This window comes from Eriocheir sinensis, chromosome 26 (assembly GCF_024679095.1).
Source record: "Eriocheir sinensis breed Jianghai 21 chromosome 26, ASM2467909v1, whole genome shotgun sequence".
NCBI lineage: Eukaryota > Metazoa > Arthropoda > Malacostraca > Decapoda > Varunidae > Eriocheir > Eriocheir sinensis.
Genome location: NC_066534.1, coordinates 16,083,586 through 16,099,773, shown reverse-complemented (window position 1 = coordinate 16,099,773; position 16,188 = coordinate 16,083,586). Strand labels below are relative to the sequence as shown.

The window sequence follows — 16,188 nt, the reverse complement described above, 5'->3', positions numbered from 1 at the left end:
TAAAAGGAATAAGAAACAAAGAGGGAAATAGAGGAGGGGAGGGAAAAGGAGAGAAAGAAACTGGTGAAAAGGAAATGATCAGGGAGAAAAAAACAGAAAGAAGGGGAGAAGAGGAATAGGAAAGAAAGAATATAAAAACAGGGAGAAACAACGGAAACACAGAGGAGAGGAGAGAAGGAAATGAGGAAGAGGGGGAAAGGAAGAATTACCAAAGAGAAAGAGAAGGGGAGGGAGAGGAGAGAAGAGGATGAGAGGGAGAGGAGAGAAGCAAAAGGAGGAAAGAGTGTGAGGAGAGAGGAACAAAGGGGAAGAGATGTAGGTGGAAAATATATATCTAACTACCAGAGAGGGAATTTAGTTAAGGCTTTCAAAATAATACTGATCTGCCTTCTGTCTTAACCCGGTAGCAGCGATGGGTCAAATTTGTGGCTTTACCGTGTAGCAGCAACGGGCCAAATTTGTGGCTTTATCGTGTAGCAGTGACGGGCCAAATTTGTGGCTTTATCGTGTAGCAGTGACGGGCCAAATTTGTGGCTTTATCGTGTAGCAGCGACGGGCCAAATTTGTGCCATGATATAAACCCCCCAAAATAGATGATGCATAATCTGATCACAAATGCTTTGATATATATTATGAAATGGTTTGTGTGAGGGGTGATTTTTTCTCATTTTTCTCGCTTGGAGGGACCATTAAGAAACATGATCCCCGCTGCTACCGGGTTAAGGCTTTCAAAATAATACTGACCCGCCTTCTGTCTCTCTCTATCACAAGAAATGCAGGACACAAACGCTTCTTTCATATCTATCTTAGTGACAAGCATCTATTCCTTATCTGCACAGACCCACAAATACCTCTTTTAACTGACAAGACAAGGCAAGCATTCCTCACATACCCATAAAGATAAGCATACTTTTTATACCTCCATGTGCGTCTCATAACTGCCTATATCCACAACACAAGGACCTATTTTATACCCTCTTATAGCCACAGGAATACCTAATTACCTTGGATAACACATCGTTCACTCCCCTGTATTGACGAGTGCCTCTTATCCACAGGTGATTCATGCTAACAAGGACGAGTATCTCCTCAACAAATGTCGGGACAAGACCTGGTTCGTCATTGAGCTGTGTGAGAGCATCAGGCCGCAGAAGGTAGGTGGGGATTGTGGTGGGGATTGTGGTGGTTATGTTTTGGTGTTGTGAGAGTATCAGGCCCCAGCATATAGGTGGTGATAGAGGAGGAGGAGGGCCTGGGAGTGGTGGTCGTTGTGTTTTTGGTGTTGTTGTGAGATCATCAGGCTGCAGAAAGTTGGGAATGATTGTCATGGTAGAGGAGGAGGAGTGGCGATGTAATATATACTAGCCAGTTCTTTCCTTGGACAATACATTCGTAGCTATTACAGCGAATAACTCCCTAATCTCTCCTTAGTGTAATTTTAAGCTTTCAGTACAATTCCACGTGATGTAAGCTTCATTTTGTATAGTACGAGTGAGAGGAGGAGGAGGAACAAAGGGAAAATAGAGAGTAGGGAAAGAAAAATGAGGTTAAGGAAAAAAAAAGAAAGGGTCTAGGGAGAAAACAACAGAAGGAAGAAGAGCGACAGACAGAATGAATAGAGAAGGTGTGGAGGGAGAAACAAGAGAAATAGAGAGAAGAAGCATTTATCTTACATTTTGTCTTCCCTGTTTTCAGTTTGATATTGCCAATTTTGAGCTGTTCAGTAACTTGCCCAAGGACATCCACGTGCTGGCGAGCCACCGCTACCCCAGCAGGGACTGGACGCCCCTTGCCCGGGCCCGGGGCCAGGAGGGCAACCGTGCCGTGCAGTCCTTTCCTATAGAGACGGAGGACTTCTTCAAATACATCAAGGTGACTATAACTCCTTGGTGCTTAGAGCCATATTTTTAAACATTTCTGCCCCCACGAACACGTAATTTACTGGTCTTTCCTGGGAGTTTAGGGCATTTCCAGGGGTACTTTTATGACCCTGGTAGTAGTCTGAGCCTTCTTCTGTACCATATTTTTAAACATTTCTGCCCCCACGAACACGTAATTTACTGGTCTTTCGTGGGAGTTTAGGGCATTTCCAGGGGTACTTTTATGACCCTGGTGGTAGTCTGAGCCTTCTTCTGTACCGTGAACCTAAAAGAACACTCATTAGAGCTCGATTAACCTCCTTTTTGGCCTTTGGAAATAGTTGGTGTGAGGGGTGGGAGCATTTGACAATACCAACCTTAACCTTTACAGTGTTGGGACTATTTTCCATTTAAGTTCCCCCAGCATCAGGATCTAACATTTTCAGTTTATTGGCCCAGTCTAAGATTACGATCCTAATAAAACTCCTTGGTGCTTAACCCGTATAGTATTGGGACTATCTTCCATTTAGGTTCTCCCAGCATCAGGATCTAACATTTTCAGTTTATTGGCCCAGTCTAAGATAACGATCCTAATTCTATTTCACTTATGATACATCTCGGTGCCAAAATCTATCTGAGCATGTAAAAGAGTAATATAAATAACTGAATAAAAGTGTAGAGATAAATATTTGGGTTGACTGGGCAAAAAAGTCTGTGTGAGGGTGTTTTGGCATGTGTGGGCTGTGTGCAGTTGGTAATGAAGGGGTCAGTATCACACATCCCACAGTTAGTATCAGTATTTCCCTTTTTTTTATATATATATATCGTCACCCTCATAAAATAATCGCCAAAGTCATTTTTCAGCGATTTCCAGGTTTTTGTCTACATTAATTTTTCAACAAGTGACGCCCATTTTTGTATAGTTGCCTTCATTATTCAAGGTGTGAGTGTTCTGGAATTGGCCTTTTCATTTCTGCCTAAATCTTAATCCAAATGAGACAATGACATTTCTTTTCTGATTTCCTGTAAAGTAGAAAATAATGACTTAGGTGGTTTGTTTACGAAGGTGACAATGTATATCTGAGGCAAGAAAACAAGGCAGGTTCTTCCTATTTCTTTTCTCAGGTACCCTTCACATGGGACAACTGTACAGCGACACAGAGTTCTTTTCTCTGCCTCAATGAACCACCTTTCTCCTTCCATTGACAGGTCGAGGTGCACAGTCACTACGGCTCCGAGTTCTTCTGTCCCATCTCCCTTTTTCGCATCTACGGCTTGTCGGAGTTTGAGGTGATTGACACTGTGGAGGAGCCCGAGGAGCCTGAGGAGCCTGAGGAAGTGTTCATTGATGTCCCGGCAGAGAAGAAAGTCAAAGGTGAGGCAGCAGTGGAGGCTTCTCAGCACCCTTCATCACATCACACATCACCCCTGTCATCTTAACACCAGGGGTAGCCCTATCTATCTCTTTCTACATTCATATTACATTTTGTTCCCCCTGAGACCATAATGTTTTAATTATTTTCATATTTCAGTTATATTTTTGAAATTCATTATTTGGCTGATAGATATGAACTGTTTAGTATTTCATTACGTAATTAGTTTTATTATTTTTCATCCAGTTTTGTTGTTTTAATTACTTTTATCTTTTTATAATTTCTTTTTCATTCTTATTACCTTTTGTGTCATCTTTACCTCACCATCACCATCATCAGCTGCATGTCACCAGTTGCATCACGCACCCTTTGTGTTGCAGACGAGGGCAAGCCGAGCGTCATCCCGACTGTGATCAAGAACATGTTCAGCGGTGTCCTGGATGTCATCAAGCGAGGGTACCGCCCCCGCAGTGCCTCCAGTGAACCCGGGGACAACTGCTACTCACTGCACCCTAGTTACATAGTGGACAAGCTAACCTGCCAGCTGGCCGACTCCCTCAACTACATCCTGTCGTGCTACCGTGCCGAGTACCAAGTGCTGATGCGACGGTCCTTTGTGTCGCAGGTTATTAAGAACTCTGGTTTCTGCCGCCTCTTGGCATCCACCATGTGCCTGATGCCTGAGGTGAGTGACGGTGTTGTGTACGACACGGCCTGCAACAGCAGCTACCTCTGCATCATGCTGTCTCCCAAGCATGTGCTGGCCATGTGCTTCATGCACGACAGCCGCATCATGGACTCCCAGGTGGCCTGTGAGTCAGATGGCGGCACACTCCTGCCAGAAAACTTCTCTGCCACAACACCAGCCATCATGCCACCTGAGAACACGATTCCTCCGTACGTGAAGAACGCCAAGATCAACACCTCCACCATCACCCGCACTGATCCCGATGTGCACAGCTTGGGCAGTTCCCTGACCCCAGACAGCCAAGACATGGGTGCCAAGCAGTTCCCAGTTGATCATGTTGCAGTGAGTCCTGAGGAACCAGCACCTTCAGGAGTCCCTGATGCCTCAAACGCTGAGGTCCCCAAGCCAAAGAAAGTGAAAGCAGCAGCAGGCAGCCAGGACCGGGGCGTGAAGGAGGCGGAGCAGCCAGACAACACCACGGAGCCTGAGGAGGGAGTGCCGGTGGATGGCTCTGCCTTTGTGGGGCTGGAGCTGGCAGAGGAAGACCCTGCCAAGGAGGAGGAAGAGAAGCAGGAGGAAGAGGCTCCAGTGCATGTCACACCTCTCCCTGCAGAGCCCAAGGTGTCCTCCACCTCCCCCACCAACAAGGAGTCTGTGGTGGTGCGACTGTCCAACAAGATCAAGGTAACTGCCACTTCCCTTTGAATTTGATCTTTTATTTATAACATCTTTCACCTCTTATACTAACACTGTTGGCAACACTTCAGCCCCCTCCCTTCCCTCATTAATAGTCACTTTCCCATTTATTGTATTTGATCTACACTTGGTTCACTCTTCATCTTGCCCCTTACGAGCAATTACTTTTGTACCAAATGTGTTTTATTTTTTTCTTGTCAATATTTTTCACTCTACCATCACTAACACAGCCACTTCACTTCAAGATATATTTGATTTTTGTCTCTGGTTCCACTCCTCACCTTTCCTCCATGAATCAACCCATCATCAACCCACACGCCTTCCCACTACACACCCCATGCCTCCCCCTGCCAGGTGCTGAGTACAGTATGTCCAGCAGCTGCCAGCACCTGAAGGAGCTGACGGTCTCCCATCCCCACACTGTTCCTGACCTTCCCCCTTACTAGTCACTACCCCTTCTCTTACAAAGGGGACATTTATCAAGTACTTTTACTCTAAATAATGTAGAAACCCTTTGCATTGTGTCTAAGGCAGGTAAATCCAGGCTTAAGGATTAGCAAAACTGGTTTACAAATAGGGTAGTTGATGAATCATTCAATTAAACAGCTGTGTAGTCATTGCAAATATGATCAAAGGTATAAGAGGTTAGATAGATTAATGGATGGAAATTAGTGACTAACCAGTTCTCAGTTGCTGCCACGTGTAGGCCAAGGGTTCCACTGTACATGGTCTTCCTACATCCTTGTTTAGCCTTGTGTATCCATGCCAGCCTCGCCCTCACCCCCACTCCTTGCTCCCCCCAGGCGCTGGAGTACAACATGTCCATCAGCAGCCAGTACCTAGAGGAGCTGAGCCGCCGGTACAAGCGCCAGATGGAGGAGATGCAGCGGCAGTTCAACCTGACCATCGCTGCGCTCAACGCCACATCCCGCCAGGCCTTCGAGCGTGACCAGCACCACCAGCGGGACATCGAGGCCCTGGAGATGCAGCTGGCCAGTGTCAGCGACCTTCTGGGCAAGCTGGTGGAGGAGCGGGAGAATCTGGCGCACACGGTGGTGGAGCAGCACCTCCTCCTGATGGTGGTGGAGGTGGTGGTGCTGTGTGTGGTGTTTGTCCTCTGCCACAAGAGGACGTCACGGGACAGGCTCATGCAACTGGAGGGGCAGGACAGGAGGGCACAGGTGGGTGTACATTCACATTGGTGTGCTTATACTTCTATTTACCTCATATAGAAAAGAGAAAAATAGGATAGTGGCATGATTTTCCATTTGTGTGTGGTTATGATATCAGTAAAGCAATTTCAGTATTAAATGGGGAAAAAGCAATTAAGCCAAAGAAATAAAGGCACACGGAAGGTAAGCTCAAGTAAAATACAAACATGTTGCATTTTTGGTACTGGTTCCTCTTGAGCAAAGTCCAAGCTTGGACCCAAGCATGTTCCCAGTGTGCAGTAAATTGCTTGTCAAGTGGAGTCAAAGTTTTGGGTTTCTTTCCCTCAGTGCTCAGGGGCTCCCCAACACTGGGAAGCCAGCACAACCGTGAACTAACACATGGCATCAGGAAGTGACACAAGGCAATGTGCTGATCACTCTTTTTTCCTCAGACCCCAAGTGAGGACCCATCAGACAGGCAACTGCTGGGGGGCAGCAGCAGCAGCGGCTGGTCAAGGGGTCGAGTGCGGCGGCGGTCAGTGGACAGCATTACAAGGGAGCGCTCAGGACTCCATCGTCGGTGCCGCCGCCCCAGCGAGGAGGCACTCAGGATATCTGGTGAGTGCCTGCAGCCTCTTGTTTGGTAGGAATCCAGAGCAGAAAAGCCTGTAGGATGGGAGGACATAAGTGAGGAGTGAGGCATGCAGGGAAGGAGTGCAGGGACTAGGGCTGGCATTAAAATAGATGGCATGTGGTGTATAGGCCACTTAGCCTGCCCCTCAAAGGTTTACACACTCTTACATGGCCAGGATGGCGTTCTAGTCAACCAACACCACACACAGCGGAGGGCCATCACCTGATGAACAATGGGGATGCGCAGAATCAATAATTAAGCACAAGATGAAACAAGAAGTTTGTACTTTGAGACGTCTTGTAATATTGAGCAGAAACTGCTACTCAGGAACTTAAGTAGAGTAGATCAAAACTAAGAAGCAATTAAAAGCATAAGAAGCTGTTAAATAAAAAAAACTTCTAAATGTTCAGTCAGAAAAGTTTTCTGGACCATCTTTATGAAATAAGGGAAGATTTTTATTCAGGTTATACATTAAGATTTGGAGTGAAACTATGTGTGTGAAAGTAACTTCACACACACACACACACACACACACACACACACACACACAGTAAAGGGAACATGTGTTGGACCAATAATTTAGGATGTAAGAAACATGATTTGTTGAAAGAGAGAAAGAGTAGGACTCTCTTGTCCTTTCTTATCTCATGTGTCATAGACATATTAATAGGAAGTAACAGTTATTGTTTTCCAAAGAGCTTTTGATCCAGCACAAAATTTGTAGAAAATGAACCACCTACCCAACACTGACCACCAGAAGCCATTAGAACCATTGGTGGCCAAGGCATCAGTTGTTCCCTTGCTTTCTTCAGCATGTTCCTTTGTTCCTGGCATGTATGAGGAATTGTTAATCCTTTGAGCTGTCCATACCCATCATGGTGGCTGGCAAGGCATTGACTGTTCCCTTGCCTTACTGTTTTCCCTTGTTCCAGGCACCTATGAGGACCTGCTGATCATTGAACCAGCCATCCCCATCATGGTGGACTCTGTCAGTGACCGTAGGAGGAAGAAAAAATCCAGCAGTGGAACACTCAAGAGGTCTAAATCCAATGCCAGCATCGTTGAGAAGTCTTGCAGCTCCACGAGAAGGTCTCGACGCATTGAGACCCTCGACATGTCCAGCGCTGGAGTGCTATTTTGTGGGGACCAGGTGGAGGCCAAGGAGGCACCCAGCACCTCCCAGACTGACTCAGCCTCCCCACACTGTCCTGGTACATCGCAGGAGCTTCCAGGTAGTGCAACCGTTGGCTCAAGGATGTTTGTTGAAGAGGTCACATCTGATGGCCATCCTCACGATGGTACTCAGACTTCAAAGGGACATTCGTTCAATTGCTGCCAAAACTCTGAGATTAGTAGCAAAAAAGGATCAAAACTTTCAAAGTCCCACTCAGTAAGTTGTGCCTCAGAGAAACTTAAAAGTGGTGCAGAGAAAAAGAAGATGAAAAAATTGAAAAAGAAGAATTTTAGTCAAGAAAGTCAGCAACACTTCGTACATGAGTCAGAATTCTATCCAGCAGTTAACGGTACACCTTACAACGGGCATGGCGAGCATGCTCCCGAGTATTATTACAACGGCAGCAACAGTGTCCACTTCAGTGAGGCAACAGACACCTTGAGTAGTCACATGTTTAGTGCTGATGTTACTGACGGCAACATTTATGTGAACGGCAATGATTCTGTGGATCAGGGTTACGTAGGCAGTGATTACATGCACTCTGGCTACACGTCAGGCTATTCCGACCGCCATAGGACTTCACCAGTGCCCAAAGTCAAGCTTCGCTCAGACAACTGGGAGTGGTACTCACTGCAGCACTTTGGCAGCAGCAGTGAGACGGTGAGCACTTGTAGTGACTCTAGCAATAAAATCAAGAAGGGCAAGCGTGAGGATGTGCCACTCATCGCCGAGAAAAGTGATGAAAAGAAGGGAAAGAAAAAGAAAAAGTCAAAGGCCAGGTCAGTCACAGTGCTGGAGGAAGAGACCAATGGTGGGACGTGACAACCACGGTGCCCCCGGTGCCACTGTAGTGTGTTCCTGGCCTGCTGACGGCATGCATGGAGGACTGCCATGTTTGCCAGTGTTGCTGTGTTAAGGGTTGCCCTGCTGTGATCAGCTGGGCACCGTATGGGTTTAATGAATTTTATAATACTCTTTTGAGAAAATATTATTTATGTCAGCATCATGAAACCATCCTGATGAACAGGCTGTTTTCCATAAACCAAAATGTGCTGAATGTGCTGTTTCTATGCTGTGCTTGACATTTTTTTCTAGATTTTTTTATATCTCACATTAAAAGCAAAATATTTTATTGGAAGTGGTGGTTAATTTCTGAAGCATAACATTGACAGCACATTTGTTGATAGTTCATGTTGTTTATAAAGTTACTATGTGTTAGATGTGGATGTGCTCCTACTGCTGGGTTCTTGGCAGCACAGGCTTGTGGTGTTGATGGTGAGTCTCCTACGTACAGTCACTTTTGTATGGCACTACTACACAGTGCTTGGCAGGGCAGTACCATCTGAAGCCATGTTTAGGAGTGGCTTCAAAGTTCCTTGAAACATTTATGTTAGTTATGAAAGCAGACATTTGCAATCTTCAGCTGAGGGAGTTTGTGGTGTAGTTTGACTGAAGTGTGACTTTTCATACAATTTGTTGCTGTGCAAAAAGAGAGAAAGAGAAAGGTGGGCAGAGTGAAAGGAAATTAATTCCAAGTTGAATACATTTAGCCAAGATAACTCAGAGTTGTCAAGTCCTCTGAAGGAACTCTCCATCCACAGCACAGCATCATATGTGTTCTGTAAGAGTCAGTCGTGCTGGAGCGCACGTGGCTGGTGTAAGTGATTTGTTCAAGTAGTGATGTGTGGTGTTAAGCTACCATGAATTAACTTCCTTGCTGAAAAGCTCATCATAGTATGTATGGAGGCATATCTGGGAAGGTGGCTCATGCCAGGGAATGCAATTTTTTTATTTATCATTAGCGCTAAACGATGTGGAGTTGAGCAAAAACACTGAATGGATTAGTCTAGGAGTTAATAAGTTTCTCCTTTTTTCTCTTATATGACTAGCCCTGATACTCCCTGCACTGACCTAACTCAGAGGAATCTGGTGAACCTGATTCCCCAAATCGCACGAATGAAATTCAAAGCAGGACACTTATTCTTTTCCACCTGCTGGGTAAGATTAGTTACTAGTGACGAGATGCTTAGTGCAGAATCCTTTGTGTCCCAGATACTTAATTACACACCAAAACACTTTATCTTAGAGTAGGCAAATAAATTTATTCATCAATTTATCATAGAGGTAGTACGTATATTTGAAATTTCTACATTGAGTCTATTATCACCTTTTTCAGTGAGTTCCCAAAGTTCTGTAGTCTTGTGCAGCAAAGGTCTGTCAGGCATGGCACTTGGCACCTCAGGCTCTGTTGTTTGGCACTGGTGGGTGGCTCTTGGCTGGTGACTGTGGTGTTGTCCCTATATTTATTGTTCCACAGTCTCGACGATCGTACAGGCTAGATTATTTATTATCATTGTTGGTGTTGGTAATAGGAACATTGCGTTGTATAGATGAAGGTGTACGGATGTCCAGTAGAGTATTTGTGGCACGTCATATGCACCTTTCAACTTAGTACTCATTAGGAAGTAAGACAAAACAAAAGAACTATGTGCAGAATTGAGCTAAAATACAACAAATGAAAAATTGTTAAGATTCCATTATTGATCTTCGACAAGTTTTTGTTGATAGCTCGCCTTAGTATCTCCGAGTAATTTCCTGGATTACTAATTTGAAAGGTGTCTGTGGATTTGTAACCACCTCCTATGAGTGATACTGTGAAGGGAAGATTTTTGTGTAGACAGGAGGTTGTGGGGGTGTCTGGACGTGACCTGGAAAGATTTATTTGAACAAGCAGCTTTGAGGGAGCCAAGTGTTATGTTACTGTTGACTGTTGGGAGGATTCTTATGAACTTATGAGGATTCTTTGGTTATGAACATGATGATGGTGTCTTGTACTCATGTCACTTTTGCAGATGAATAGTTTTGTGCACGGATGAAGTTTTGAGCAGACGTAAGTGTTCATGTTGCTGTGGACTGTAAGCCGTTTACGAAGGATGATTTTCTTTGGGTGTTAAGGTTCAGACAAGGGTTTCTCTCTAATGTTGGTATGAGGGTAATAGTTTGCGCACAGAGGAAGCTTTGAAAGGGCCCAGTGTTTGTATGTGTGTCGCTGTAGGGTCTTTCCACACATGAGAAAGTTTGCTTTGGACCTGGATGGGACGAGGACATCTTTCTATGTTGCGCTGAAGATGAACAGTTTGTGTGTGGATGAGGCTTTGAGGGAGTTCACTGCTGATGTCACTCTGAGCTGTAGGCATTGTGTCCATCTCCACAATCTAATTTTAGGAACACTACATTATAATCTACATTCTACATTTTACATTCTCCGCACATTTTCTCTCCTTCCACAAACATCAAGCCACACATAGTAGATTTGGACGTTCTCTCTATACACTGGTGGAGCGTCAAGGATGAATGAAGGCAAGCTTGCTCAGTGAGGCTTTAGACTATTGGCAAGACCCGCAATCAAAGCTCCACGTGCCATTTGTCCCCGCCACTAATGACTGTCCCTGAACTGTGATGGAAAGTTTTCGTTCTTAGTTCGTTAGCATCTTTGTTCATCAGTCCACCAAGTGCTTGTAGGTTAGCGTCAACGGCAGAAGAGGAAAGTTTAGCCTGTGCTGTGAGAGTGTGTTAGTTTTTTTTATTTTTTTTTATTTTATTTTTTTATTATTATTATTATTATTATTATTATTATTATTATTTTTTTTTTTTACATTTGTAGGAGTTTTAAGTCTTGTCCACCACACTGCACCAGCCACTTACAGGAGAGTGCAGCTGACATGGCATCAACTTGAACTAGTCAGATGTGTGTTTACAGTATTTTTTTTATATTTATGATTGGTGTTTTAGGTATGGCATTATATAATTAGGGAAAATTATTATCTTTTTGCGGTACATTTATAGGGTTTAATTTATAGTAATGTAAATAGGACTCAGAGGTGTGTGTGTGTGTGTGTGTGTGTGACTAATCAGTTGTTCCAGCAGTCATTTGTTAATGTTGGAAAACTGCTTGATTGAAAGAGCACGATGTTCTTTTCCCAGATTATGTTTTATCAGAGGCTCAAAACATCCCATTCAGACATCTTTTTCTCCCATTTTCGTCTCGGCTTAACTTGTACAGAAGGTTTAGTGGGACGCCGAAAAGTGTCCGTGGTGAAGCGTGAGTGTACTGAGTTGATGGTGCTCTAACCGGCAACAGAAAGCACAGGGGCTCCAATCCTATGTGAGGGTTGAGTGGTGACATGTGTGTGTGTGTGTTGAAAAGGAGTATGAATAATGTGAATAATTATCAATGGTGTTATGTTTGAGTCATACCCTGAGGTGATGGCTGTGTGATTAGGTGAGTTTGCTTTTGGACTGTAGAAAGAAAAAAAGGCAAACACATGTATGATTGTCTTGTCTTGTCTTGAGATTATAATAGTTTGTTCATCTGTCGTTTGAGGTTCAAGTGATGGATAATCTGCATGAGTTCCTGTTTTTGCACATCTCCCTTCTTTCTCACCTTCCACCTGCCCTCCACCACCTCTCCTTTGACCATTGAATTAAGTAATGAATGATCTTTTAATTATGAGTTATTTTTGCATGGTCTTTGTCACCTCTCCCTGTTGCCACTCCTCCTACCCTCCACCATTCCCCCCTACATCCTTTCCACTTGTCCATGTAAGGTAGGGAGCACGAGGATGTAAATGATTGTTGATATTATTTTGATACTGTTGTTGGTGTGGCATATACAACTGTAGAATGCCCAAGTGACTGTGGTGAAGATATTTATTTATGATGCGAGGCTTCCTACCTTACCCTACCCTGCCAAACCATACCATACCATACCATACCGTTCCATATCCTACTTTCCCTGCCCTGCCCTGCCCTACTCTACCGTCTTTCCTCTCCCTGTCTGTTGCTGTCTCCTCCTGGACGTGCCCCCTCCCTGCACGTAGGTCAACCCAAACTGATCTCCGAATGTCACAGAAAAAAAGCACTGCATTCAAACACTTGCACTCACTCACAACACACACACACACACACACACACACACACACACACACACACACACACACTTACACACACTCACTTCCACACACTCTCTCAAATAATTAAGTGTTGCCATGAAAACTCGGAACATTTTAAATACGATTTCTTCCTCTTCCTGAATTTGAACTCCTGTTAAGAAGTCCTAAAATAGTAACTGTATTATTTTAAGGATGAGATAATCTTTCCCCATTTTACATACTTGCTGTGATCTTAGTGAGATATTTAAGAGATTATCTGATCGTGATGGAAGGTTTGGAAATGTGATGTTTTTTGTGTCCTGTCTCGAGGGATTTTTACGATATTATTTATTAGGGACAACTGCCGGGTGGGAGTCAGCGTGTGTGTGAGGCTTAGCTTTTTTTTAAGTCCATACAGTACACACACCAGATTGTCTCTAGTCTGGAGTCTGATGGGAAGTGAAGGACTGTTCTTTGCCATCGAATGTGGAATAGCTGTGTTTATATTGACGTGAGGAGGAACTGTGTTGTTATGTGTTAGCTGAGCTCTGTTCCCCTGAGTACCGGAGCACCTCAGAGTGTTTGAAGTGATTGTGTCCCCGACTGTTTGGGGCACCGAGGAGGCAACATTGTGTTCTCGTCTCGGGTGTGTCGACGTTCGTTCGTGTTACTGTGGAGTAAAAGTCTGTTGGGTTTGTTTTATTGATAAAATGAGAATTTCCGGAGGATCGCTGGAACATATTAGTTAGGCGCCAGTCGTTTTTTATTTTTACCTTTACAGTGGAAGGGATGTTTGTTACCAGAAACTGTGACAGCAGAAGCAGGAGGTTCACGAGTAGTGACATCCTGCTTCTATATTTTCTCATTTTTTGTCTGTTAAACAGATGAACTACCAATAAAAACTATAAATGAAGGTTTTGTGTGAAATTCCTCCCAATGAACCCAATGTAAAGTCCTAAACAGGATCAACCTATCAAGAAAAACCCCAGGGAGTGGCCTCAGGGGGTATGTGCTGTAAGGACAAGGACCGATCAAGACAATATGACTAGCAAGAACGCCGGAAATGGCTGGCCATAGATAGAAAGGAGCAAAATGAGAGTGGGAAGTAGGGATACACGACAAGATTCAAATATTTTCAGAAGATACGGACTTGGAGGCTAAATGAAACCGAGCGAAACAGCAAACTGGTCAGGTCTGGTTCCGTTCCTTGGCGAGTTTTTGACCTGTCCAGGGCATCCAGTGTAATGGTGAGGCGGGGCGACGGCTTATTTTCTTTCTTTCAATCCTTCACACTCGGCCAATGTCTTGTGGATGCTTTGTGGTCACATAGCCTGTCGGTGACGCAGGACAGAACGGTGCTGTGTTAGAGGGTACCCGAGACATTCTGAAGGTACGGTTTGTGGAGCGCCACTTCACAAACAGATAACTGGTGCCAGACAGCGGGAAGCTCACATCTCTCGAGTATTGCTTAAAGGCTTCAACATGGATCGTATGGAAAAAGCTCAACAGGTCGTTGTAAAAAAAAAGTTAAAACACTGCCCCACAGTGAGGGGGTCAGTTTACAGTGTTCTTGATCGTTGAACAGACCGCCGGGGCACCACAACATAGGTTATCGCCACCAGTGTTAGCGGCGCGTCAGAATCAGCGTTATTCTGGACAGCCAGACTTTCCAGTTGTGGAAATTAAAAAAAAACTATTTTCCTTAAGTTGCGCCGTGGGGTCCGGGGAACACCCGCCCGTGACGTCACCGAGGAGCCGTGTTTCCCCACAACCTCCCCGCCCGCGCTCCACAGCCCCCGTGGCTCGCGGCCACCTGCCCGGCCGCCTGTCGTGCTGCCTGACCCAGCTTGACCCAGCACCGGGGAAACGAAGTGCTTGAGGCAAGACAAACAGCCGGAAAACTCGCCGGTGAACACAGACACACACACTGATTTAATTATGCGCCTTTCCCTGCAGGAATCTCAACATCTGACTCAAAGATTGAATGATTAATTTTGTCCTCATCAGTTTTACTTTCTACATAAATGTTATTGCGAGAAATAAATGTCTTTTCGTACTTTTGGCGAAAACAGTCGCGTTTGTTGGGCGACTCCGCGACGTAAAAACCCGTGAACAAAGTGTGAACCTGCACCGCGGAGGCGACCATGCTGCGCGGCGTGGAGGCGGCGGCGGTCACGTAGGCAGCGGCTCCAGGGCGGGCAGGAAACTTGCCTGGCAATAATTATATGGTTCGGTAGACGACGCAATAAGGCATCTATTCATTTTGAAAAACTAGTAAAATTAATAATATCCGTTGCAGATATACGAGTATGTGAAACTCATAGATGGAACAGGGCTGGCTTGGAGGCTTTTCGGAGAGAGAGAGAGAGAGAGAGAGAGAGAGAGAGAGAGAGAGAGAGAGAGAGAGAGGCACTAATGATTTCGATATCGCCCTGTCCATCTTGGTAACATTGGGGGCATGGCAACAGCAGACTCCGCCGACGTGGTTCAGACCATCCAAGTGAAACCTCGACCTCAAGGATTCATATTTCACTCTGAACCTCTCGATCACAGCCATGAAAGCGTTACAGGGCCTGTGTGTCAAGTCCTTTCCTTTTCCACACTGTAACGCTCACTGAAGGTCTTCATCCGCGTATGAGTCAGTGAGAATGACGAGCATTGATAATCGTCCTCCGTCATTGTCAAAACAGCCGCCGCTCACGGATCCGGATCGGGAGACGAAACCTCGATCAACGGCGCCTTGAACCCCGCACCGCGCATGGCCAGACCCAGCTCGGCGTCACCAGTACACCGTGCCAGCTTATCGTTCTCAGATCATCGAATTTACCGGTTTCTGACCCATAACTATTGCCAAGAAACACCAGTAATCAACCATTTTAATGATAACTATATATAAAGTCAATTATTGGGATGGAGGAGACAGTTTTTCCGTGGGAAGTCGGCAAATACAAGAGCCTGAGTACGACAATATGGCAAAGTTGCACCAGTATACTCACGCGCTCGTCAAAGTTCGCAAACATCCCGACAGTGACCAAATTTTCCCGTGGCCGATCACCACCGCGAAGGTTCACGATCCCTCCCGCTGAGTCATTACCGCAGCTCAGCCGATCAGCCTCGCCCGCAGCCTCGCCTCAGCCTACGAAACAATAGCGGTCTCCAGTCACGGCGGGCAGAGAGGCGGCGCTTCGTTGGCTCACGGCCGCCGCCAGCCTTCCCTGCGGCTCCGTGGCGGCGGCGAAACGGGGAGAAGTGGCGGCCATGTCCAGGTAAGGAGAGAGAGAGAGAGAGAGAGAGAGAGAGAGAGAGAGAGAGTGGTAGTTTGTCTTTGAATCTATTGTTTTCTGTTACTCAATGTTCTGTCTTTACTTTACATTCCCGTTTTCTTTATAAAATTTTTTTCGCTCCTGCATCCCGTCGCTCGTCTCCACCTCCATTTCTCGTCTCATTTTGTCGGCTCGGCTCGGCTCGTTTCGTCTCGGCTCGTCTCATCTCGTCTCACTTTCTTCTCTTTTCGGGTCGTTTCGTCTGAGTTTGTCTCGTTTTCTTCTCGTCTCGTCTCGTTTACTTCTCGTCTCGTCATATTTTCTTCTCATTTCGTCTATTTTTTTCCTCATCTCGTCTCATATTCATCTCATCTCGTCTCGTCTTATCGTCTCATCTCGTTTTCCTCTCGTCTAGTCTC

At 45.3% G+C, this 16,188-nt stretch overlaps 2 protein-coding genes across 4 annotated transcripts in view; both read left to right on the top strand.

The window, feature by feature from the left end:
- The window catches only part of LOC127003826 (uncharacterized), an 89,330-nt gene extending 75,911 nt beyond the window's left edge, over nt 1–13,419 (top strand). For all 3 annotated transcript variants that reach the window (XM_050870888.1, XM_050870890.1, XM_050870889.1), the window contains 7 exons: nt 1,059–1,154; nt 1,696–1,872; nt 3,069–3,234; nt 3,613–4,604; nt 5,420–5,797; nt 6,220–6,385; nt 7,334–13,419. In XM_050870888.1, the coding sequence (XP_050726845.1) occupies nt 1,059–1,154; nt 1,696–1,872; nt 3,069–3,234; nt 3,613–4,604; nt 5,420–5,797; nt 6,220–6,385; nt 7,334–8,397 (3,039 nt within the window). In that variant the 3' untranslated portion in view covers nt 8,398–13,419. The remainder of the gene's footprint in view (nt 1–1,058; nt 1,155–1,695; nt 1,873–3,068; nt 3,235–3,612; nt 4,605–5,419; nt 5,798–6,219; nt 6,386–7,333) is intronic.
- A 2,198-nt stretch (nt 13,420–15,617) lies between these two features.
- LOC127003819 (dual oxidase-like) overlaps nt 15,618–16,188 on the top strand; it is a 138,542-nt gene continuing 137,971 nt past the window's right edge. The window contains exon 1 of the mRNA XM_050870879.1: nt 15,618–15,772. The gene's annotated coding sequence lies outside the window, so the exon portion shown is untranslated. The remainder of the gene's footprint in view (nt 15,773–16,188) is intronic.